Raw genomic sequence first — 26330 nt, 5'->3', positions numbered from 1 at the left:
TGAAGGGTCGATAACCAGAGGCCACAGATTTAAGGTGATTGGCAAAAGAACCAGAGGCGACATGAGGCAAAACTTTTTTTTAACGCAGCGAGTGGTTAGGATTTGGAATGCGCTGCCTGATCGGGCGGTGGATACAGATTCAATAGCAGCCTTCAAAAGGGAATTGGATAAATACTTGAAGGAGAAAAAGTTGCAGGGATGTGGGGAAAGAGCGGGGGAGTGGGACTGACTGGATTGCTCTTCGAAAGAGCCAGCGCGGACTCGATGGGCCGAATGGTCCCCTTCTGTGCTGTACTATTCCATGAGTCTATGAAATTGCCAATCATGTGTGAACTTAGGCAGCGAGTATTGGCGGGCATCAGCCAGCACTGTCCCCCTCGCCGGACATACACTCGAGGTCAGGAGCGGGGATCCTAACAGACAATTTAACACAACAGATTGGGGACTAAACTTGTCAACTTCCGTTTGTGTTCGATTCTAGTCACCCACTAGCCTAGATTTTAACCTGCCAGCGAGGAAATCACGCGGGATGGGGCCCGAGAGGCGGGTGGCAGCATGGGGCCCGGTGGGAATTTTAGCACCTGGGCCTCATGATCTGCCTAAATAACAACAAGAAACGCTGGAAAAACTCAGCAGGCCAGGGCAGCATCCATGGAGAGAGAAACGGAGCCAACGTTTCGGGTCGATGACCTTTCGTCAGAACTGGAAAAAAGCAGGAAATGGAAAGCAGGTTTAGGGGCTGGGAAAAGGGGGAGGGGATGAAAGAACAAAAGGGAAGGTCAGTGATAGGATAGAAAGCAGGAGAGATTAAGAGACATTGAGAGATATTCAAGGCGAGAGGAGATGGCAATAGGACAGGTTAAGGAACAAAGGATGGCTCTAGGTGAAGTGTGAATTGCGCTGGCAGAATGAAGGACAGCTGCCATGTGGGAGGGAAGAAGCAAAAAAAAAGGGGGCCAAACAAAAACTGTGGATAAAAAAATATATATATATATATATATATATGCGATAGGGGCCGAGGTTATGATCTGCCTGTTGGTCGTCGGGTTTCCCACCCGAAACCAGCAGGAAGCCAGACGGGTGGGAACAGGATTTCAGTCGGCAGGAGGCAACTGCCGGGGGTCTGAAGGAGCGGTCCCTGACACTAAGACATGTGGTTGCGGGGAGCTCGGGAAGAATTGTACAGGAACGGATCCACATTTAAACAACGGTGCCTGTGCAGCTGATCTAAACGTTTAGTTGCAGTTCATGGCTTACTGCCATGAATATTCCTCAATATCTTGGGAGCAGCACCATTTGACTCTCTGGTTTTAGACAGTCAGGAGCAGATCAGCTACTCAGCTCATTGTAGCCAATAAACAAGGCCGTCGCTGCCTCGGTTTCTGGTGACATATTTATAGATTTTTTTCTGTTTATGGGATGTGGGCGTCGTTAGCAAGGTCAGCCTTTATTGCCCATCCCTATATTTGCCCTCGAGAAGGTGGTGGTGAGCCGCCTTCTTGAGCCGCTGCAGTCCGTGTGCTTTAATAAGAAAGAACTTGCATTTCTATAGCACCTGTCATGGGTTCAGGGTGTCCCCAAGCGCTTTACAGCCAATGAAGTACTTTTGAAGTGTAGTCACTGTTGTAATGTAGGAAACGTGGCAGCCAATTTGCACACAGCAAGCTCCCACAGACAGCAATGCGATAATGACTGGCTAATCTGATTTTTTTTTTTTTAAAGTGATGTTGATTGAGGGATAAATATTGGCCAGGACACCGGGGAGAACACCCCTGCTCTTCTTCAAAATAGTGCCGTGGGATCTTTTACATCAACTTGAAAGGCCAGACAGGGCCTCGGTTTAACATCTCATCTGAAAGACACCACCCTCCGACAGTGCAGCACCCCCTCAGTACCGCACCAGAAATGTCAACTCAAGTCTCTTGCAGTGGGACCTGAACCCACAACCTTCTGACTCCTGCAGTGAGAGTGCTACCCGGCGATCCACAGCTATCTATTCTTTGTACAATGCTGACTTCTAACATATGGGTCTTGCACAGCCAGTGGTAACCAAAATGCTAAAGACACAAGGGTAAAAATTGGGTAGCACTCCCTTTGGGGCATGACCTTCGCCGGGTTTTAGCGCCCCGAAAAAGTTAGCGCCCCTGCAGCCGATTTTTTCAGGTAGCATACCGAGATATTGTGGCGCTGCAGCACGTCGCACTGCGGTACTGCAGGCCTTCCACCCCTTATTAAAGGGGAGGGGCCTGGCGCAGCGCATCTGGGCGCCCAGCTGGGCCACCAGGGATCGGGAGTGCCGGCAAATGAGCCCGGCACTCAAGCAGAGTGCCAGGCTCACGGAGGGCAGCCGGCACCCCGCGGGGAGGCTTCACGGGTGCCGGGAACAACAACGGGGGGGCAGGTGCTGGCAGGCGGCCAGCAACAAAAGTGGCCGCCCGCCACCTCAGGCCCCCCTGACCCCGGCGGACATAGCGTCCAGCGGTAAGTCGGGGGGCGTCACCCAATATTACAGCCGGGGTGCAAGCGGGGCGCAGCGCACGGCGATGACGTAATCGCTGGTGGCGCAGCACCATACGACGCTAACAGTTAGCGCCGCCGCTAACCTCCCGCTGAATTTTGTGGGAGGCGTTAGCGGCACCGCGCCCAGGTGCTAGTTGATTTGCGCCCTCTTAGGATGCTAACGGGAGGCGCAAATCAACCGAATTTAGCCCCCACAGCCAGACTGCACACGCACAAAAGCTCAGGATCTATTTATCCCGCAGGTGGTTTAGAGAGAGGGCCAACTACACTACGGAGATGTGACTGCGGGGCAGCAGCACACTTAGCTCACGCTCCCTGGGCGGTGATATAAAAACAGCTCACGCTGCTGTCAGGAGCAGTTATTGGTGGGAGTTGCAGGTGGTGTGTTCAATGGCAAAACATAGCATCAAAATCACAGATGCAAAAACATAACATTTAACGTTTTTTTAAAAAGGCAGCACCAAAAGGAAATGTCACTGGGGTCGATCTTGGCATTTGGCCGCTGGTTAGCCTGGGTCCGGCAACAAAGAGGACACCCCAGCCCTCATTTAAATTTGGCAGGCAAGCTGCAGGGCACCAATCAGACGATCTCGATCGAGGCCTCAAGATCAGGCTGGTGCGAATTACCTGGGGGGTGGGCGATCGCAGAGGGAGGTGGTCACGGTGTGGCAACGGTCCAGATTATTTTTGTGGGCCCTGGAGGAGCCTGGGCACAGCGCAGGCCCCCCGACCAGTTCCAACCTAAAATGGCAACAAAGCTCACTTGGCCACCTATTGACGTCGTAGGACCCCGATTTCCATATTAACTGTTGTCTGTGTCAGGCAGGAGCTTTGGACAGTTGGTGGTAGGCCCCCTTCGCCAGTGTTAAAGGGGCATTACGGCCCCGACGCCATGTTTGAGGCTGTTAACGGCAGGCGAAGGCAGTGGAAACCAACCCCACCGATCCTAGGTGTATACTGCCCAACTACCAAAGTCACCGTTGCTACAGTTCACAATACCAAACATTAGTCATTTATTAACTTTCATTGAGCTTGGCATTCCAGTGCCACTAACCAAGGTTCCTACAGGACTTTGTCTTGCGTGGACTTATTCACGTTTTTCACCGAGTTACAAATTTTTTTTTTTTTTTTTTTTTTTTAAATATTCGTTTATGCGATGTGGGCATTGCTGGCAAAGCCAGCATTTATTTCCCATCCCTAATTGCCCTTGAGAAGGTGGTGGTGAGCTGCCTTCTTGAACCGCTGCAGTCCGTGCGGTGAAGGTACTCCCGCAGCGCTGTTAGGGAGGGAGTTCCAGGATTTTGACCCAGTGACGATGAAGGAACGGCCGATATAATTCTAAATCAGGATGGTGTGTGACTTGGAGGGGAACTTGGAGGTGGTGGTGTTCCCATGCGCCTGCTGCCCTTGTCCTTCTAGGTGGAAGAGGTCGCGGGTTTGGGAGGTGCTGCCGAAGAAGCCTTGCCGAGTTGCTGCAGTGCATCTTGTAGATGGTACACACTGCAGCCACGGTGCGCCGCTGGTGGAGGGAGTGAATGTTTAAGGTGGTGGATGGGGTGCCAATCAAGCGGGCTGCTTTGTCCTGGATGGTGTCGAGCTTCTTGAGTGTTGTTGGAGTTGCACTCATCCAGGCAAGTGGAGAGTATTCCATCACACTCCTGACTTGTGCCTTGTAGATGGTGGAAAGGCTTTGGGGAGTCAGGAGGTGAGACACTCGCCGCAGAATTCCCAGCCTCTGACCTGCTCAGAAAACACAAACGTGCTGTTGCCAACGAGCGTCAAGATAAAATATATGTCTTCCGAATGAAACGTTAAACCAAGGCCTTGTCTGCCTGTTCAGGTGGATATGAAAAGATCCCACGGTATTGCTGGAAGGCAGCAAGGAGGACATTGGAATAGTCAAATCTGGAGGCCGGGTTTCAGCAGCGATGGGGTTGAGGTGGGGCAGAAGGGTACAAGGTGTGGAAAGTCTAGCCCTATTTCACACAAATTTCCACAGCGACTAGTGCAGATGCATTTAAACAGGAAGCTAGATAAACACACAAGGGAGAAATGAATAGGAGGATACGTTGATGGGGTTGGATGAAAAAGGGTGGGAGGAAACGCATGCGGAGCATAAACACCTATTGGGCCGAATGGCCTGTTTCTGTGCTGTAAAATCTACATTATACAAATGGAGCACCAAACCAATTTCAAAATGCAAAACCAGAAAACATTTCCTTGAGGCATGTGCAGCCTTCAGAACGTTCCTGACATTTGTGTTTCTCATCTACTGCCAAAATTATTTTAATTAGTGTCAGCCGTGGCTCAGTGGGCAGCACCCTCGGCTCCGAGTCATAGAAACATGGAAGATAGGAGCAGGAGTAGGCCATTCGGCCCCTCGAGCCTGCTCCGCCATTCAATGAGATCATGGCTGATCATCCAAATTCAGTACCTTGTCCCTGCCTTCTCCCCATATCCCTTGATCCCTTTAGCCTCAAGAAATATATCCAACTCCTTCTTGAATATATTTAATGAATTGGCCTCAACTGCCTTCTGTGGTAGAGAATTCCACAGGTTCACCACTCTCTGGGTGAAGAAATTCCTCCTCATCTCTGTCCTAAATGGCTTACCCCTTATCTTTAGATTGTGACCCCTGGTTCTGGACTCCCCCACCATCAGGAACATCCTTCCTGCATCTAGTCTGTCTAATTCTGTTAGAATTTTATAAGTTTCAATGAGATCCCCTCTCATTCTTCTAAACTCCAGCGAGTATAAGCCCAATCAACCCAATCTCTCCTCAGACATCATTCCTGTCATCCCAGGTATCAGTCTGGTGAATCTTCGCAGCACTCCCTCCATGGCAAGAACATCTTTCCTCAGATAAGGCGACCAAAACTGCACACAATACTCAAGGTGTGGTCTCACCAAGGCCCTGATTCAGAAGGGTTGTGGGTTCAAGTTCCCACTCCAGAGACTTGAGCACAAAAATCCAGGCTGACACTCCAGTGCAGTGCTGAGGGAGTGCTGCACTGTCGGAGGTGCCGTCTTTCGGATGAGACTTTAAACCGAGGCCTCGTCTGTTCTCTCAGGTGGATATAAAAGATCCCATGGCATTATTTTGAAGAAGAGCAGGGGAGTTATCCCCGGTGTCCTGGGCCAATATTTATCCCTCAATCAACACCACTAAAAAACAGATTATTCAATCATTATCACATTGCTGTTTGTGGGAGCTTGCTGTGCACAATATGGCTGCTGCGTTTCCTAAATTACAACAGTGACCACACTTCAAAAAAAGTACTTCATTGGCTGTAAAACACTTTGGGACTACCTGAGGTCATGAAAGGCGCTATAGAAATGCAAGTCATTCTTTAAAAATCAGATCTTATGAAACGTTACATAAAGCTGTTGCAACATGAAACATTCAGCCTGCCGACAGAACTCAGCATGGCGCTGGTTTCATGCTGGTGTGTGACTCCTGATAAGAGTAATGGGGGGGGGGGGGGGGGGGAGGAGGAAGAAAAGCTGGAAATCCTTTTCTCAAAGAATCGACTCATTAGTCGTCCCTTCAGATCTCAAAAGCATTTTTCCATTTTCCAAATTGTACAAAGGCTGTTTGTAAGTTAGAACACAACAAAGCAGACTGAAGTTACCTGGAGCTAAATAATGCAGCAGGTACGATCATTAACATGCATTGCAGAGTTTTTTTTCCATTCGAAACAGATCCCCCTCCGGATAAACTGACAAAATGCCCATGGGCACAATGGCACTCTGCAAATCCACTACAGCTTTTCAACAAGGTTCCATAGGATCATGCCGCACAGAGGGAGGACCATTCAGCCCATCGTGCCTGCGCAAAATCATAGTACAGCACAGAGGGAGGCCATTCAGCCCATCGTGCCTGCGCAAAATCATAGTACAGCACAGAAGGAGGCCATTCGGCCCATCGTGCCTGTTCCGACTCTTTGAAAGAGCTCTCCAATTAGTCCCACACCCCCTGCTCTGTCCCCATAGCCCTGCAAATTTCTCCTTTTCGAGTATTTATCCAATTCCCTTTTGAAAGTTACTATTGAATCTGCTTCCTCCGCCCTTTCAGGCAGCGCGTTCCAGATCACAACAACTCACTGCGTCAAAAAAATATTCTCTCCGTATCCCCTCTGGTTCTTTTGTCAATTATCTTAAATCTGCGTTTTTTGGAAGATTTTTAATTAATCCGTCTTCAAGCAGATGTTTCCAATTGATGTCTGCACTGATTTAATCTCCTCCGTTTGATCACTGCTCCAACTTGGGCTGGACATGCGGCGCTACATTTTAGAAACAGAGCATGAATGCCTCATGGGGCACAGGTCACAGGGGCATCAGGAAGCATGGATGCCAACGTTGAAGGGTGCTGGCGGTGGTCCAGTGCCATTGCCAGGCTCTCAATGGCCCCGCTTAGCGAAGCTGGCCGCTCGAGACCCACGCATCAGGCGTCAACAGCGTGAACTACAACATAAAAATAAACTCCTGCGAAGAAGATGGGAGGCAAACTAAAACTTGCCCCCACAATTGGGAGCCGCTAGCATTCTTACCAGGAAAAATGACCTGTGCCTTTAAAGAGGCACCACAGGGGGGGCGCAGTTTCAGAATAAGGGGTCGCCCGTCTAAGACGGAGATGAGGAGGAATTTCTTCTCTCAGAGGGTCGTGAATCTTTGGAATTCTCTACCCCAGAGAGCTGTGGAGGCGGAGTCATTGAATATATTCTAGGCGGAGATTGACAGACATTTGAACTACAGGGGAGTCGAGGGGTATGGGGAGAGAGCGGGAAAGTGGAGTTGAGGCCAAGATCGGATCAGCCATGATCTTATTGAATGGCGGAGCAGGCTCGAGGGGCCGAATGGCCGACTCCTGCTCCTGTTTCTTCTGTTCTTATGTTTTTATCTTTCTATCTGGGGTGGGACCACTAAACATCATTCCCAGCAGGATATGCTGGTCACATGCATGGAGTGCTAGAATGAAACCCAACAACGTAAATTGCACTCATGTGTTCAAGTGCTTGGCAAGTTTTATTTCTGTACGGTAGTCACACATGTTTGGATAAACACTGTGCTGCTATAAATCAGGGCAAGCACAAGTGGCTCAGTGGGCAGCACCCTCGCCTCCGAGTCTGAAGGGTTGTGGGTTCAAGTCCCACTCCAGAGACTTAAGCACAAAAATCTAGGCTGACACTCCAGTGCAGCGCTGAGGGAGTGCTACACTGTCGGAGGTGCCGTCTTTCAGAGGAGACGTTAAACCGTTGCTCTCTCAGGTGGACGTAAAAGATCCCACGGCACTATTTTGAAGAGCAGGGGGAGTTATCTATCCCCCGGTGTCCTGGCCAATGTTTATGCTTCAATCAACATCACTAAAATAACAGATTATCTGGTCATGATCACATTGCTGCTTGTGGGAGCTTGCTGTGCGTAAATTAGCTGCCACGTTTCCTACATTACAACAGTGACTGCACTTCAAAAAGTACTTCGTTGGCTGTAAAGCACTCTGGGACATCCGGCGCTACAGAAATGCAAGTCTTTTCCTTTTTTTCTCTTTGACAAAGGAAACACCAGCATTGCAGGATTTGCAGAAGCCACTGAACTATAAAGTATGTTGAAATGAAAATCAATGCAAATGACCAGTGCCACTAGCGAGAGGCTCACGGTGCTCATTTGACTCTGCATGAGGCACATGACTAAAAATAGTCAGAGTTCAATACGAGTTTTCTTCTCCCTGCTTGATAAAGTTTACCTTCAAGGCTTCTTCAAACTACTTTGGTACTGAAATAAATGCCAGACGTCCATCCCCCTCCCCCAGGACAGTCAGAAGACTTTGCCCTGCAATTGCTGCAGGCCTTTACAACTCGGCCTGAGAAGAAACTCCACTCTGCTCTGAAAATCCAGAATAAAATTCCTATTTAATTTGACTCGGGACAACAACCAAAAAGTGCCTCTCAATCACCGGCTCAAATCCCAACACTGTAGAAAACGGCGTCAGTTTTGTAAAACCAGCTGCAGATCATTCAGCTGCAAGTCACACGCGGTCCCGACCTGGACATACATCGGCCGCTCCTCCATCGTCGCCGGGTCAAAGGTCCTGGACAGCCATACCGACCAGCACTGAGGGAGTGCCGTCACCACATGGACTGCAGCGGTTCAAGAAGGCGACGGCCCACCACCGCCTTCTCGAGGGCAACTATGGATGGGCAATCAATGCCGGCCCATATCCCAAGAACAATTTTATTTATTTATTTATTTTTTTATTTTTTTAAAGTAGGAGAAACGTAAAATGCACAGGAAAAAGCACATTTAAGATTTGGAATTCCAGCTTCACATTTCATGTTATGAGGAGCTTGACTGTTCGCTAAAGAACTAGAAACATATTAAATCTGTCTTCATTTTAATTGAGCACAGTAAACCCTATTTCCAAACAGAATAGTGCAGGTTATAAAATCACCCTGGGCTACTCCCACTTTCAGCTTGGCAGCACTTGGCTGAGTCAGAGTGTTGTGGGTTCTATTTGCACACGTCCGGGACTCGCCTGGGACTCCCCCTCCCCCACGTCCGGGACTCCCCCGCCCGGGACTCCCCCCTCCCCGACCCCCCCGGACTCCCCCAGGGCTCCCATAAGAACATAAGTAGGAGGAGCAGGAGTAGGCCATACGGCCCCTCGGGCCTGCTCCGCCATTCGATAGGATCATGGCTGATCCGAATCTAGACTCACGTCCACTTCCCTGCCCGCTCCCCGTAACCCCCAATTCCCTTATCAGCTAAGAAACTGTCTATCTCCGTTTTAAATTTATTTAATGTTGCAGCTTCCACAACTCTCTGAGGTAGCAAATTCCATAGATTTACTACTCTCTGAGTGAAGAAGTTTCTCCTCATCTCAGTTTTGAAAGGGCAGCCCCTTATTCTAAGATTATGCCCCCTAGTTCTAGTCTCACCCATCAGTGGAAACATCCTCACCGCATCCACCCGATCAAGCCCCTCACAATCTTACATGTTTCGATAAGATCGCCTCTCATTCTTCTGAACTCCAATGAGTAGAGTCCCAACCTACTCAACCTTTCCTCATACGGCAACCCCCTCATCTCCGGAATCAACCGAGTGAACCTTCTCTAAACCGTCTTGAGAGCAAGTATATCTTTTCTTAAATATGGAAACCAAAACTGTACGCAGTATTCCAGGTGTGGCCTCACCAGTACCCTCCGACCCCCACCGCCCGGGACTCCCCCCCGCAACCGCCCGGGACTTCCCCCCCCCCCCCAACACCCACACCGCCCGGGTCTCCCCCTCCCCCCCCGCCCGGGTCTCCCCCTCCCCCCCCGCCCGGGACTCCCCCTCCCCCCCCCCCGCCCGGGACTCCCCCTCCCCCCCCCGCCCGGGACTCCCCCTCCCCCCCCGCCCGGGACTCCTTCCCCCACCTGCCCGTTCAGGTGGATGTACAAGATTTGCCTACATAACAATTGGGTGGATGTGATGCGCTTTGAGATGTCCTGAGATCACAAGGTGCTAGATTAATGCAACTTATTTATTTTCCACTCAAATGGCAGCCAGCGGGACCATCGCATCTGGACCAGGAGATTGGTTGAGCGCCAGAATAACTTTAGGTCACGGAAGGCAGAAAGACAGTGACACTTGAGCCCAACGGGACAAACAAGAGCTGGGAAGCAGTGTGGCGGAGGCCAGCGTTGTAGCTAAAGAAAGTCTTGCATTTCTACAGCGCCTTTCACGACCACCGGACGTCCCAAAGCACCTTAGAGCCAGTGAAGTACTTTTTGAAGTGTAGTCGCTGTTGTAATGTGGTTAACATATAGGAAGCCGGGAGAGAGAGCTGGAACTGCAGCTTGAGCTGGTACCTAGCACGGTCAGACAGAGAACAGCAGGGAAGTACCATAGCTTTTTCAGGCTTCGCCACTTTCCTGTGGTGCCGATTCAAGACTCGTCACTGTGCTGCTCAACTGGCGTGCCTGTTATTTTGCCAGGTCTGTACAACAACCTGCATTTATACAGCGCCTTTAACACAGTAAACCATCCCAAGGTGCAATTAGACAAAATCTGACACCGAGTCAAAGATGGAGACATTAGGACAGGCGACCAAAAGCTTGGTCAAAGAGGTAGGTTTTAAGGAGCGTCTATCTTAAAAGGGAGGAGAGAGAGAGGGGGAAGCGTTCCAGTCTTAGTGGCCTGATGGGAAACTCAGTGACAAACAACTGCAGATGGGGAAAAAGCACATGAACACTATCGCCCCGATTCTAACTGGCGACGAGGGGGGCAAGTGCGGAGTGAGTGTCTTGACACCCGACGTCGGATACCTCGCATATGACAGGAAGTGCCATTTCTCCCACTTGGGGCCTCAACCCCAGGCTCAGCAACATGACTGGCAAATGTGCTTCCAGTTCAGCTAATTACATAGCCCTGTGCTAAGTCATTCCATTTCAGCTTCATCTTCATCTTCCCTGTAATCATGTGTGCTGTGCACCATCTGGATGCATAAGAGCCTACAGAAAGCTCAGACAACAGTAGCTTTTCCACCAAAAACACAAAATAAATGTTTAATTAAAGAGGAAGCTAGCACAGAGCTGAGTGATTTACATCTGGGTTGGAAGGTACAGCTTTCAGAAGGGATACCATTAATAATTAATTAATAATTCAACTTTATTGTCATTGTACAAAATGATTCACACTGGTAATGTTGCTGTTTAATCACTGTTATATGCTCAACACTGCACCCAGAATTATCAGGACCTTGGATTAAAACCGGTTTCTAAATAGGTCTCCTCCATCTTGCCTAAAAGTGCTAGCCCACTGGTGAATTCCGATTAGAGTCCCCAGCCACACTGCGTCCAAAGTTTATACAGCTAGTTTCCTGTTCGGGCGCTCCCAGCGTACAGCGATGCTTGCAGAGGGCACTGGTCGTGGAATCAGTCCTTGTATAAATCAGGCAGGTCAGAAGGAAGTGTCAAATCTGCAATCACATTCAGCCCTGATCAACCAAAGTAATTGAGTGGGATCTCATTTGTGGGAGAAAACCTTCACTGGCTGCAAAGAAGCTGGGAAGCGGTCCCAGAGTCGGGGGAGCTTTGAGACAAGTCCTGGGGTCAGCTCACGAACACTGTGGTGAGCTTGCCACAAGGGGTTCTGCTAGTCTTAGAACAGGTGTAGGCCATTCAGCCCCTCAAGCCTGCTCTGCCACTCAATTAGATCGTAGTCTTGAAGGACAGTTCATTTTAGAAGGAACAATGCACCTCCCCATCTCATCACCATGGGATGCAATGCTTTTTTTTTTTAATTTGTTTTTGGGATGCAGGCCACACTGACAAAGCAGCATTCACTGCCCATCCCTAGATGACTTGAGGAGATTAGAGTTGAATGTATGGAAATTTCTGTAGAACGCTCTCACAACAGACTGAAAATCACCCAATCACATCATCATAGCTCATGAACAATAAGGATATGAAGTCATTCTCAAGGGTGATAGCAAACTCGCCCTGCAAGTAGTGTTTACTTCTAAAAGTGAAACTGGGAACTGAAATTGGTAAATGTAAAGTAGAGCTGATTTTGTTTTCACAGAAATCACAGAAACCCCACAGTGCAGATAGAGGCCATTTCGGCCCATCGAGCCTGCACCGACACATATCCCACCCGATCCCCGTAACCCCTACACCAACACATATCCCACCCTATCCCCGTAACCCCACGTATTTAATCCCCCTAACACTAAGGGTCAATTTATCATAGCCAATCAACCTAACCCGCACATCTTTGGACTGTGGGAGGAAACCGGAGCACCCGGTGGAAACCCACGCAAACACGGGGAGAATGTGCAAACTCCACACAGACAGTCGCCCGAGGCCGGATTCGAACCCAGGTCCCTGGCGCTGTGAGGCAACAGTGCTAACCACTATGCCACCGTGCTTGCAGTTAGTGTGTCTTTGGACAGTCTTCATTCTTGAACATGACCAGGCTCTTGAGTATCAGAGTGGCTCTGATGGTAGCACTCACCTCCAAGTCAAACAAACAGCAACTTGTATTTATGTAGCGCCTTTAAAGTAGTAAAACATCCCAAGGCGCTTCACAGGAGCTTTATCAAACAAAATTTGACACCGAGCCACATAAGGAGATATTAGGCCAGATGACCAAAAGCTCGGTCAAAGGGGTAGGTTTTAAGGAGCGTATTAAAGGAGGAGGAGAGAGAGGTAGAGAGACGGAGAGGTTCAAGGAGGGAATTCCAGGGCTTGGGGCCCAGGCAGCTGAAGGCGCGGCCGCCAATGGTGGAGTGATTAAAATCAGGATGCTCAAGAGGCCAGAATTGGAGGAGCGCAGATATCAGAGGGTTGTAGGGCTCGAGGAGGTTACAGAGATAGGGAGGGGCGAGGCCATGGAGGGAGCTGAAAACAAGGATGAGAATTTTATAAATCGAGGTGTTGCATAACCGGAAGCCAATGTAGGTCAGCGAGCACAGCATGAAAAGGTTGCAAATTGGAGCCCCACTTCAGATTAGATCACATAACCTAGACTGGCACTGAGGGGAGTGCTGCCTTGTCAGAGGTGCTGTCCTGACTGGGATGTTAAAGTGAGGCCCTATCTTCCTGTTCCGGTGTTTCACGTGGATATTAAAGAACCCATGGCACTGGGAAGACCTCTCAGTTTCTTGGACAACATTCCTCCCTCAACCAACACTACTAAAATCAAATGACTGGTCATTCATCTCGGTGCTCTTTAGGGGATCGTGCTGCGCACAGAACGCCACTCAGTATTTTACCCTATGTGAAGCACTTTGGGTCGTTTCTGAGAAAAGTAATGAAGTGCTACATCTTTTCTTTCTTCTGCATCCAATGCAAGACCCCCTTATTTTTGGGGAAGATGAAAAGTCATGGCTCAGGAAATAAAAGTACTGTGGTATGCGAACACTCGCTCTATTCCCTGTACACGACAGTGCCACAATATCTGAACGACTCCTTTTCTAAAGGATCACACACTGTAGACAATAGGCACTGAAAACTTGAGCTACACAAAGGGGCAATGTAACCTGCGGTTCAAATGAAGTCGCGACACATCTCTTATCTAAGGATAAGGGGTAAGCCATTTAGGACTGAAATGAGGAGGAACTTCTTCACCCAGAGAGTGGTGAACCTGTGGAATTCTCTATCACAGAAGGCAGTAGAGGCCAGTTCATTAAATATATTCAAGAAAGAGTTGGATATATTTCTCAAGGCTAAAGGGATCAAGGGATATGGGGAGAAGGCAGGGACAGGGTACGGAGTTTGGATGATCAGCCATGATCTCATTGAATGGCGGAGCAGGCTCGAAGGGCCGAATGGCCTACTCCTGCTCCTATCTTCTATGGAGTCATATAGGCCAGACCACCGGAAAGCAGATTTCCTTCCCTCAAGGGGCATTAGTGAACCAGATGGGTTTTTATGATAATCTGGTCGTTTCATGGTCACCAATACTAGCATTCGATTCCAGATTTATTTAATTAATTGGATTTTTTTTAATTCCCCAGCGGCCTCCAGATCATTAGTCCAGGCCTCTGACTAGTCCAGTAACATAACCACTATGCTACTGTACCCCATAAGGCTTAAGGGAAAGGTAAAAATGGCCCAGGATTGCTGTTCATTATGTTAGCAACCACTGCTAGAAGCAAAGGCCATCAGGTTGGGACATACATTCAACTCTAATCTCCTCAAGTCATCTAGGGATGGGCAATGAGTACTGCTTTGTCAGTGTGGCCTGCATCCCAAAAGCAAATTTTAAGAGTTGCATCCCATGATAATGAGATGTGAAGGTACATTGTGTCTTTTAAGTGAACTGTCCTTCAAGACTAGAAAGACTTGCATTTCTATAGCGCCTTTCACGTCCACCGGACATCTCAAAGCGCTTAACAGCCAATGAAGTACTTTTGAAGTGTAGTCACTGTTGTAATGTAGGAAACGTGGCAGCCAATTTGCGCACAGCAAGCTCCCATAAACAGCAATGTGATAACGATCAGATAATCAGTTTTTTTGTTATGTTGATTGAGGGATAAACATTGGCCAGGACACCAAGGATAACACCCCTGCTCTTCTTCGAAATAGTGCCGTGGGATCTTTTACACCCACCTGAGAGAGCAGACAGGGCCTCGGTTTAACGTCTCATCCGAAAGACGGCACCTCCGACAGTGCAGCACTCCCTCAGCACTGCACTGGAGTGTCAGCCTAGCTTTATGTGCTCAAGTCCCTGGGGTGGGACTTGAACCCACAACCTTCTGCCTCAGAGGCGAGCGTGCCGCCCACTGAGCCACGGCTGACACACTACCAGTTAAACGAATGGTGGAACAGGTTCGAGGGGCTGAAGAGGCGATACCTCCTCCTACCCCAGTCAGTCAGCCAGCCAGCCTGCTGACTGTGGCCACTTAAGCGGCTCACCGCCACCTTCTCAAGGGGCAATTAGGGATGGGCAATCAAAGCTGGCCTTGCCAGCGACGCCCACATCCCGTGAACGAGATACAAGATAGGGGCCGCCAGCGGAACTACACTCCAACAAGAAGCCAGGGGGGGAAGGGCAGAGAAAGAACAGAACAGAAACCTCCTCCTCATCCAAGAAATGGCAAGAAAAAATAAAGCGGTGCCGGTTTAACTTGGGCCTTCCACGACTGTTAAAGTTTTAATAAAGTAGAGCCCATTATCTCCTGGTGCCTGCAACTTGTGTGAAGTTAAAGAAAAAAGAAAGACTTGCATTTCTATAGCGCCTTTCACGACCACCGGACGTCTCAAGGCGCTTTACAGCCAATGAAGTACTTTTGGAGTGTAGTCACTGTTGTAATGTGGGAAACGCGGCAGCCAATTTGTGCACAGCAAGCTCCCACAAACAACAATGTGACAATGACCAGATCATCTGTTTTTTGTTATGTTGGTTGAGGGATAAATATTGGCCAGGACACCGGGGATAAGGGGACAGTGTATTAACCTTACACTTCGCCATTGAATACACATAATAAAGATACAAGCTATGTTCTGTTTAACCTCAACTGGTGACTGCGCGAGCTATAAATAAACATCACCATTAGTCATTTATTGCAGTACACCTACATTATCTGACAGTGACTGTACACACTAGGTGCCTGTAATTGTACACAATCGTCACATTCACCAAGGCAATAAACTTGTGTGTTGGACATCAATCCTGCTGCCTCCTTTGCACAGTTACCTCGCTTTCTACAACAAAAATACCACAAAATATTATCAAAAGGTTATGCCAGAGAGAAAAAAACATCTTTTGTGGGGGGGGGAAATATGGACAGATGCCAGAAAAGCACAAACGCCGGTTGGCTGGGAGGAGCTGCACATTTCAAAAGCTTTACACACCTAAAAAAAAAAGTTACTGTGCATTGTCACCGAGTCTTGCAGTGGTGGCTTTTTAAAGAAATTGGATATTTTGTCATTTGACCAATTTTATTTTTCTTATAGAATATCTGCAGCCCACATTTTTGTTTTGGTTTCCATTCTAGCGACGAACGATTGCTTTGAAAAATGTTGTTACTAAAAGAAAAAAAAAACTGAACTTACTCGGTCGGCTTTAGGTTTAGCTTGAGGTTTCTTGAAGAAGGAAGTTCTTGCGGTGAAGAAAAACTCCTCGGAGTCCTCTTCCAGGCTGCTGTAACCGCTGCTCATAGTGCTGTTCCACGTCATCTGGAGAGGGCTCGGTCCCCAGCACACACACAAGCAACAGCCCCCCCCCAAAATAATGTACAGTATTCGGGACTGAGAAAGGTTCAAGGCAATTCCTCATGCAGTTTCCTCGCTAAACTGTAGCTGGACCTCAAGAGGCCGGACCTGCTCTCAGTTGCTTTCAGATCAAGAGGGACTGGGTTTTTTTGCCCGACTTTCAACTTAAGAGTTGACATTGCACATGACGTCCCTCCCCTATACTCTCTTTCTCTGTCTGTCTGTACTTCTCTCCAGATACTTGGCTGTGAACTCGCAATCCACTCCCTAAAAAAGAGACTTCTCACTTTGTACAGCACAGAGAGAGAGAGAGAGAGAGGAACCTAGCTGAGTGGCAGCAAGTTAACTATTTTCTTATTCCAGAGCGGTTCAGTAAGCTGCTGGCAAATCAGATGCAGCTATGGTGCAGCTCACACCCACAACGAGCGAGGGGTGAAGTCATCTCTGTCCAACCCCCTTCAGTTACTGCAATTAGCGAACAGTCAACACTTCCTGTGAATCTTACAATGCCCAAAGTCATTCATCCCGCTCGGAACAGCAGGACTGAATTAGTTGACCAGGGGTGTGAAATTGACCTGTAACTTCTTTAAGTATGTGTCCGTTGTGAAGCAAAATTTTTAAAAGGTGGGGATTGTGTAAACTGCAGTGAGGCACAATGAGACTAATGAGACTTAATCTCGGAGTAAAGGATCCCGTCACAAGGTTACAGAATCTGGTTAACTAGATGCAGATTAAACCATTTTTTATTATTATATGGTGTCACTAACCATTATTTTACTGGTTATCCCAGCGAGCGGGTTCAACAAATCGGACAAGTTTAACTTGGCTTAAAAACAGAAAATGCTGGAAACGCTCAGCAGGTCAGGCAGCATCTGTGGGGAGAGAAACACAGAGTTAACGTTTCAGGTCTGGGACCCTTCGTCAGAACTGGAAAAAGTTAGAGATGGAAAAAGATTTTAAGCAAGTGCAGAGGGCAGGGAAAGTGGGGAGGGAGGAAAGAACAAAAGGGATGGTCTGTGATAGGGTGGAAGGCAGGAGAGATTAAATGACTTATTTAATAATTTGTCATTTAATAAGTCATTTAATCTCTCCTGCCTTTCACCCTATCACAGACCTTCCTGTTTGTTCTTTCCTCTCCTCCCCCCTTTCCCTATCCCTGCACTTGCTCAAAATCTGTTACATCTCTAACTTTTTCCAGTTCTGACGAAAGGTCATCGACCCGAAACGTTAACTCTGTTTCTCTCTCCGCAGACGCTGCCTGACCTGCCGAGTGTTTCCCGCATTTTCTGTTTTTATTTCAGATTTCCAACAATCCACAGTGTTTTGCTTTTGTATTAAGTTTAACTTGGTGTTCAGGAGCGCTGACACTTGTACAATATAAAAGCCGCTTTAGTTTGGTTTGAAGTACTTCCACGTCCCCTCTGTTACAGGGGAGCCTTCAGTGCTGTTGGCAGCAACTCTGTGTATAAATCATCTGATGTTCTGGCAGCAAAATCCTCCTGCAAGTAGTTTTCACTCAGACTGAAAGTAAAACAATGCTGCACTGAAATGTAAACAATGGTACATTGATTGGCTGGCCTCCAGCTCAGTCTCTGCAACCTTCACAACTGCTATCATCCTCCTCAACAAAACTCTACTTTGAACACCTTCCAACCTTTCCAACTACAACCCCATCCCCATCCTTTCCTTCCTTCCTTTCTAAAGTGCTGGAAATGCATCCTGACCTTGCAGTCTTAAGATCACCCGAAACTCTTGCTGCCCATGTCCTAACTCGCACCAAGTCCCGTTCGCCCATCGCCCCCTGTGCTCGCTGACCTACTTTGGCTCCCGGTTAAGCAACGCCTCGATTTTAAAATTCTCATCCTTGTTTTCAAATCCTTCCAATGGCCCTCGCCCCTCCCTATCGCTGTAATTTCCTCCAGCCCCACAACCCTCCGAGATATCAGCTCTCCTCCAGTTCTGGCCTCTTGCGCATCCCCGATTATAATCGCTCCACCATTGGCGGCCGCGCCCTCAGCTGCCGTGGCCCGAAGCTCTGGAATTCCCTCCCTAAACCTCTCCGCCTCACTACCTCTCTCCTCCTTTAAGACGCTCCTTAAAGCCTACCTCTTTGACCAAGGTTTTTGTCACCTGTCCTAATATCTCCTTATGTAGCTCGGTGTCAAATTTTATTCAATTCAATTCAATTTTATTTGCCATATGTAACTAGTACAATGGAATGCTTACTCCCCGTCGGGACACGTCAGCTATTCTTACAGCGCCGTGTTCAGAAAGTCAATTCTTTGGCATCCAGTGGCAGTGGGAGCACGATGTCCCTCAGCCGCTCCGTCCTCCTCGTCACCGCGGCCTCCTCCTCGCTGTTGCCGGCTCGGCTCCATGTGTGGTGGCCTGCTTCTCCCGCTCACCCTCTGGTCACCATTCCCGGCTCCCCTCCTCCCAGTCGGACTGCGAGTCGTTGTGGCTGCTGCTGCGTCCCGATGCGCTGCGCTGCCTCTGCCCGACTCGCCGAACACATCCTCCGGTCGCCGCGGCCTCCACCTCACCGTCGCCGGCTCCACGGTCCGACGGCCCGGGCCTGCTTCTCCCGCTTCCGGTCCGGCCTCTGGCCGCCATGCTCGGCTCCCCTCCTCCCAGTCGGAATGCCTTCCTGCTGAGGAGTAGCCGGCCGACGTGCTCTAGCGGGTCGATGTGGCTGCTGCTGCGTCCCGATGCGCTGCGTTGCCTCTGCCTGACTCGTCGAACACCTCGCTCCAGTTGCGGAAGCGAGCAGCGAGAGCGGGCTGCCTGAAGCAGGGAGAGCGCGCTAGGGCCGGACCGTCTCGGTTGCCATCTATTCTGTTAAGGAAATGGGATTCCAATCATTATTTGATAACCGCTCCTGTGAAGTGCCTTGGGACGTCTTACTATGTTAAAGGCGCTATATAAATGCAAGTTGTTGTAGTCACCAATGTGGGATCTTGCTGTGCGCAAGTTAGCTGTTGCATTTGCCACATTACAAAAGTGACTACACTTTAGATAAAAATGGACTTCATTGGCTGTCAAGCGCTTTGGGACGTCCTGAGGGTGCTGTATAAATGCAAGCCTTTCTTTTCTTTGTCCTCTGTGACTGTGGCTCACTTTCCTTCTTCAGCCTCTCTGCATTTGGCTTCGTGGACCATTCCATCCTCCTCAAACATCTCTCTTCCCCAGTCCACTCTGTGGCACTGCTTTCTCCTTATTCCTCTCCTGTCATCTCATAGACATTGTATCGTCTCAAATGGGTCCACCTCCCGTGACCACATGGTCACCTCTGGCGTACATAGAATAACATAGAATTTACAGCAGAGAAACAGGCCATTCGGCCAAATTAGTTTTTTTTTTATTCGTTTATGGGATGTGGGCGTCGCTGGCAAGGCCAGCATTTATTGCCCATCCCTAGTTGTCCTTGAGAAGGTGGTGGTGAGCCACCTTCTTGAACCGCTGCAGTCCGTGTGGTGAAATTACTCCCACAGTGCCGTTAGGGAGGGAGTTCCAGGATTTTGACCCAGCGACAATGAAGGATCGGCAATACATGTCCAAGTCAGGATGGTGTGTGACTTGGAGGGGAACTTGGAGGTGGTGGTGTTCCCAAGCGCCTGCTGTGCTCGTCCTTCTAGGTGGTAGAGGTCGCGGGTTTGGGAGGTGCTGCCGAATAAGGTATATGCCCCCATAGTTCAAACCATGGCTCCCTCCTATTCAGCATTTAAAAGATTTGTGACAACCCAAATCTCCTGGGGAAGGAGCGTAAAATTACCCCATAAACCTCAACAATTTCAGGTACACCTTCGGCATTTGGCTCTCTAACACTTTTAGAACATCCGTCTCACTGGGCACACTTTCTGTACTTATATACATTCTCAACAGGGCTGAGGAGTGTAATGTAATCAGGGTAAGCTCCGATCCTATCACATGAGCATGCTGGGAGGGAGGCACAGGCCTTTTGAAAGGTTTACAGATAAACAGAAGTCAACAGATAACACTGCCCTCCTTTGTAAATCAGTAGGTCAGTCTCGAAAAGCAAACTGCGTGACCAGAAAGGTTAATTAAAAAAAGAACATTTCACTGGACTATGAAAGTAAACCCTTTGTGAGAATGTTTTTGACCCGCAATCAAGAGAAAACGTACCTAGCTGGAGGCTGCTTCTATGAACGATAATCATTCCCATATTTGCAAACACTTTTGACCCCTCTTGGGTTTCATTGTCCAGCCCCAAGAGTGATTGCTTGCTCAACTCACTCTCCCCTACTCAAAGTGATGTTCAAACTATTATACGTCCAAACTATTACGTTGAAATGCTTACTATACCTTTCCTAAACTTGTAAAAGATTGCAAGGACAATTTTCGGTGCCTCATCATTCCCCCCCACCCCGCCCCCCCCACCTAAAACCACCCCCGTCTAATGCAAGTTGGGTGGGGCACATCTGACATGCAATTTGCCTGACAGGACTCAAACCATCTCTAATATCGGGCCTCAACTTATTTCAGTAGCCCTGACACTACCCTGGTGCAGGAATACCCTTTGAAAGGGGCTGCAGCAGTGGCAATGGCAGTTGTCTTTGGAGTCTTCTAGCTACTAAAACCTAGGCTGACACCGCCTGCTCCGGGTACAAACACCGCCTGCTCCGGGTGCAAACACCGCCTGCTCCGGGTACAAACACCGCCTGCTCCGGGTACAAACACCGCCTGCTCCGGGTGCAAACACCGCCTGCTCCGGGTACAAACACCGCCTGCTCCGGGTACAAACACCGCCTGCTCCGGGTACAAACACCGCCTGCTCCGGGTGCAAACACCGCCTGCTCCGGGTACAAACACCGCCTGCTCCGGGTACAAACACCGCCTGCTCCGGGTGCAAACACCGCCTGCTCCGGGTACAAACACCGCCTGCTCCGGGTACAAACACCGCCTGCTCCGGGTACAAACACCGCCTGCTCCGGGTGCAAACACCGCCTGCTCCGGGTACAAACACCGCCTGCTCCGGGTGCAAACACCGCCTGCTCCGGGTGCAAACACCGCCTGCTCCGGGTACAAACACCGCCTGCTCCGGGTACAAACACCGCCTGCTCCGGGTGCAAGGGCAGCACAGACACTGATCTCCACCCCCTTTTTTATCCTTTGCACCCAAGAAATAAGTGCATTTAAACATAGGAAAATCTGTGCCATTGTCTTTGTGGCTAATTTTAATTGTGGATTCAGTCTTTTGTCTTGTTTTTTCTTTGCCTTTTAGCGATTGCTTCTGTTTTTTTGTTTTAGGAATATAGGAATTGCTCGAGGGAAAAAGACCACGGTCCATCTAGTTCGCCTCCCACCATGATACCACGATAATGGAGCTGTTGACGAATCACAGCGCTCAATCTCTCTCGATTAGTCTACAACAGACCAAAGGCACGAGGCGCGGAAAACGCCCAGTGGTGGGAAGCTTTGGGAACCGTTTTGTCTTGCGCCTTTTCTCTCCTGCGACGTCATAGGAAAGCAGAATGGCAACTTTTTAAGACTCAGTAGGCTCTCACCGTCTCATGTGCCGCCCTACTTTGTGGACTGCTAGCTGAAATTTCCATTTAGCTTTGGTACTGAAGCCTTTTAAAAGAGCCAGGAAATTTTCCCCGGTACACAGGTGAGCTCCCACGGCAGCCTGCTGCACAGGGGGAGCTGGGCAGGCAATGCAGGAATAAGCAGCAACAGCAGACACTCGGGTGGGAACGTGCCGAGTTAGGTGGACATCTCACTCTGCACTATTCCCACTGCCGGAATCCGAATGTTTATCCTAATGATAACAGACCAACTTCTCTTATACCTCCCCCCTTCCCACTGTCCAGGGCCCCAAACACCCCTTCCAGGTGAAACAGCGATTTACTTGTACTTCTTGCAATCTAGTATACTGTATTCGCTGCTCACGATGCGGTCTCCTCTACATTGGGGAGACCAAACGCAGATTGGGTGACCGCTTTGCGGAACACCTCCGTTCAGTCCTTAAGGGTGACCCCGAGCTTCCGGTCGCCTGTCATTTTAATTCTCCGCTCCACTCCCACTCTGACCTCACCGTCCTCAGCCTATTACACTGTTCCAATGAAGCTCAACGTAAGCTCGAGGAACAGCACCTCATCTTTCGATCAGGCACTTTACAGCCTGCCGGACTCAACATTGAGTTCAACAATTTCAGACTATCACCTCGGCCCCGATCTTTATTTTCCATTTTTTTCTCTTTCTCACATGCCAGCTGTCGATCATTCTGCCCGTGCCATTTACACTTCATCTAGAGCCATCTTTTGTTTCTTAACTTGTCCCATTACCATCCCCTTTTGCCTCGGACCATCATCCCTTTTGTCTCTTAATCTCTCCTGCCTTCCAGCCTATCACAGACCTTCCCTTTTGTTCTTTCCTCCCCTCCCCTCCCTGCCCCTGCACTTGCTTAAAAACCTGTTCCATCTCCAGCTCTTTCCAGTTCTGACAAAGGGTCATCGGCCTGAAACATTAACTCTGTTTCTCTCTCCACAGATGCTGCCTTGACCTGCTGAGTATTTCCAGCATTTTCTGTTTTTATTTCAGATTTCCAGCATCTGCAGTATTTTGCCTTTGTAACTTCTCTTCCATGTAGCTCTACCTACACCACGCGTTATCCCCCAGCTCCCTGGCCTTTGTCTACGCGCTTTGAACCAACTGCTAAAGCCGCGGTGTAGGAGCAGGCGGGGATTAACAAAGTACTGATGCTTCTTTCCTCGCAGGGTGGGGCAGTTCCTGGAATGGCTTAGTTCACGTGGCGTTGAGGCACAGGCACAAAAGAAAAGAAAGAATTTGCATTGATATAATGCCTTGTACGACTTCAGGGCATCCCACGGGTCTCTACAGCCAATGAAGTACTTTAAAAGTGTAGTCGCTGTTGTAATGTAGGAAACGCGGCCACCAATTTGCGCACAGCAAGCTCCCACAAATGGCAATTAAATAATTGACCTGATCATCCCTTAATCTACCGAAGGCACTGACTCTTTCTGGGTTACAGTTTCAGGGGTACCGACACCATCTCACCTAAGTGGCCACTGTTCATTAGGGAGCCCTCAACAGTGTCAGCCGTCTGTTGGACCATGTGGGGCACCACAGGCAAATCCATGCTCTCCTCAGCCTATGCCCACGTATGAACACTTTCAAGCAGGCAGGCTGCGTGGTGACTTGACGCGGGAACCTCAGTGCAGTTATCCCTCTCTCGTAAAAGATCCCACGGCACTATTTCACAGAAGAGCAGGGGGAGTTCTCCCCGGTGTCCTGGCCAATATTTATCCCCCAACCAACATCACACAAAAAAAAAGATTATCCGGCCATTATCTCACTGGTGTTCATGGGAGCTTGCTGTGCGCAAACTGGCTGCCGCGTTTCCCACATTCCAACAGCGACTCCACTTCAAAAGTACTTCATTGGCTGTAAAGCGTTTCGAGACGTCCTGAGGTCGTGAAAGGTGCTATAGAAATGCAAGTTCATTCCTTTTCTACATCCAGGGATTCTGTGTTTGCGGAAAAGGTCATTCAAAATTCGTGCCTTCCCGGCTTTTGCCTTCAAAGTTCATGTTCTGAATAGCTTGGATTGATGTGCAGTAATTTGATACCCAAATCTTTTCTCCCTGTAGGAGACTAAACAGCGGCAGATTACGTCGAATCCGACTCTTGCTGGTGAGGCTCGTCTAGTTTGCTCCTGCTTGTATTCACACATCGCTGTGACCTCCTGCAGTTTGAGTCAGGATGACCTGGACTGAATGCAATCCTTCAAGGTTTATACTGAGAACAGTCTCAGAGTCAGTCTATTCTTTGGTGTTCACGTTTGCCTGCCTGATGCACCGGTTACTGATTTTCCTCAGCAGAAAGCTTAATACTCTTACATTAGCTTGCAAAAATATGATGATATTCCCTCCACAGTGAAATATACTGTTTACAACAGTGTCAGTGTGTCAGCTCTTCAATGGGGTTTTTGGAGCAACTTAATAATGGCTGGCCAAGGAAAGAACCAGCCAGTGAAAGCAGGCATAGTGGCCACTGCAGAGGTGGAAGTGGGCCCTGCCTAGTGGTCTAGGCCAGGACTCCCCAAGAAATGGGCCTGTCTAGAATCCTCCAACACAGTGATACTTAACATAGAAACATTGAAGATAGGAGCAGGAGTAGGCCATTCGGCCCCTCAAGCCTGTTCTGCCATTTAATGAGATCGTGGCTGATCATCCAAATTCAGTACCCTGTCCCTGCCTTCTCCCCATATCCCTTGATCCCTTTAGCCTCAAGAAATATATCTAACTCCTTCTTGAATATATTTAATGAATTGGCCTCAACTGCCTTATTTGGTAGAGAATTCCACAGGTTCACCGCTCTTTGGGTGAAGAAATTCCTCCTCATCTCTGTCCTAAATGGCTTACCCTTTATCCTTAGACTGTGACCCCTGGTTCTGGACTCTCCGGCCATCGGGAACATCCTTCCTGCATCAAGTCTGTCTAGTCCTGTTAGAATTGTATAAGTTTCAATGAGATCCCCTCTCATTCTTCTAAACTCCAGCGAGTATAAGCCCAATCGACCCAATCTCTCCTCAAACGTCATTCCTGCCATCCCAGGTATCAGTCTGGTGAATCTTCGCTGCACTCCCTCCATGGCAAGAACATCCTTCCTCAGATAAGGCGACCAAAACTGCACACAATACTCACGGTGCAGTCTCACCAAGGCCCTGTACAACTGCAGCAAGACATCCTTGTTCCTGTACTCAAACCCTCTCGCTACAAAGGCCAACATACCATTTGCCTTCTTAACCGCCTGCTGCACCTGCATGCTTAACTTCAGCGACTGGTGCACAAGGACACCCAGGTCTCGTGGCACTTCCCCTTCTCCCAATCTATTGCCATTCAGATAATAATCTGCCTTCCTGTTTTCGCATTTATCCACATTATACTGCATCTGCCATGCATCTGCCCAATCACCCAACCTGTCCAAATCATACTGGAGTTTCTCGGCATCCTCCTCACAGCACACACGCCCACCCAGCTTTGTGTCGTCTGCAAACTTGGAGATATTACATCTAGTTCCCTCGTCTAGGTCATTAATATATATTGTAAATAGCTGGGGTCCTAGGACCGATCCCTGCGGTACCCCACTAGTCACTGCCTGCCACTCGGAAAAAGATCAGTTTATTCCAACTCTTTGCTTCCTGTCTGCCAACCAGTTCTGCCCCTTTAAAGTCAGCTAAAGAGTGATGTCAGCGTGTTTTTATAACACTTTAGTTAAATAAACATCAGAAAAGCATTTGTTTTTATTGCCATTTTGCCCTACCAACAGGCAGACACACTCTATTACACGGACCAAAAAGCCACAAGGCCAACATCCTTGCACAAGTGCATCAGCATGTGCCCACCCTTCCGGTGACCTCCCTTCCTGACCCTGCCAGAGTATGCAAGGTCAGGGGGAGGAGGTCATCTGTCTACCATATTGGTGACCCACCTGGGGCTCCTGCCACTGAGGGTGGGGGCGGGGGATTATTGCAGCACAAGGCTGCTGCACGTCTGCGCGATCACGCCACCATGGGCAAATCGTTTCTTTGGGGCCGTGTCAGCCGTGGCTCAGTGGGTGGCGCTCTCACCTCCGAGTCAGAAGGTCGTGGGTTCACAGTCCCACTCCAGGGACTTGAGCACAAAAATCTCGGCTGACACTCCCAGTGCAGTGCTGGGGGAGTGCTGCACTGTTGGAGGTGCGGTATTTCAGATGAGACGTTAAACCGAGGCCCCGTCTGCTCTCTCAGGTGGATGTGAAAGATCCCATGGCACTATTTCAAAGAAGAGCAGGGGATGTCCAATATTTATCCCTCAATCAACATAACAAAAACAGATTATCTGGCCATTATCAGATTGCTGTTTGTGGGAGCTTGCTGTGCACAAATTGGCTGCCGCGTTTCCCACATTACAACAGTGACTACACTTCAAAAAATACTTCATTGGCTGTAAAGCGCTTTGGGAGGTCATGAAGGGTGATATATATTCGGAAGTCTTATTTTGCCCACCTCCGTAGGTCACCAACGCCAACAGCAACATTTCTTTGGGAGGACAGGCGTAGACACCACCAACACCCCCCCCCCCCCCAC

At 49.1% G+C, this 26330-nt stretch overlaps 1 protein-coding gene across 3 annotated transcripts in view; it reads right to left on the bottom strand.

Annotated features, from left to right (window-relative positions):
* Positions 1–26330, bottom strand: part of rassf3 (Ras association domain family member 3) — a 251321-nt gene that overhangs the window by 64108 nt on the left and 160883 nt on the right. The window contains exon 1 of one of the 3 annotated variants that reach the window (XM_086009446.1): positions 16062–17061. The exons of the other annotated variants lie outside the window; for them this stretch is intronic. Coding sequence (XP_085865572.1) covers positions 16062–16184 — 123 coding nt within the window. The 5' untranslated portion in view covers positions 16185–17061. Of the gene's footprint in view, positions 1–16061; positions 17062–26330 lie in introns of those variants that run through there. 3 annotated transcript variants of the gene reach the window in all.

This window comes from Somniosus microcephalus, chromosome 16 (assembly GCF_052327205.1).
Source record: "Somniosus microcephalus isolate GS21.2 chromosome 16, FLI_Smic_1.0, whole genome shotgun sequence".
Lineage (NCBI taxonomy): Eukaryota > Metazoa > Chordata > Chondrichthyes > Squaliformes > Somniosidae > Somniosus > Somniosus microcephalus.
The sequence above is the reverse complement of the archived record's forward strand: the minus strand, read 5'-3'. Positions and strand labels throughout refer to the sequence as shown.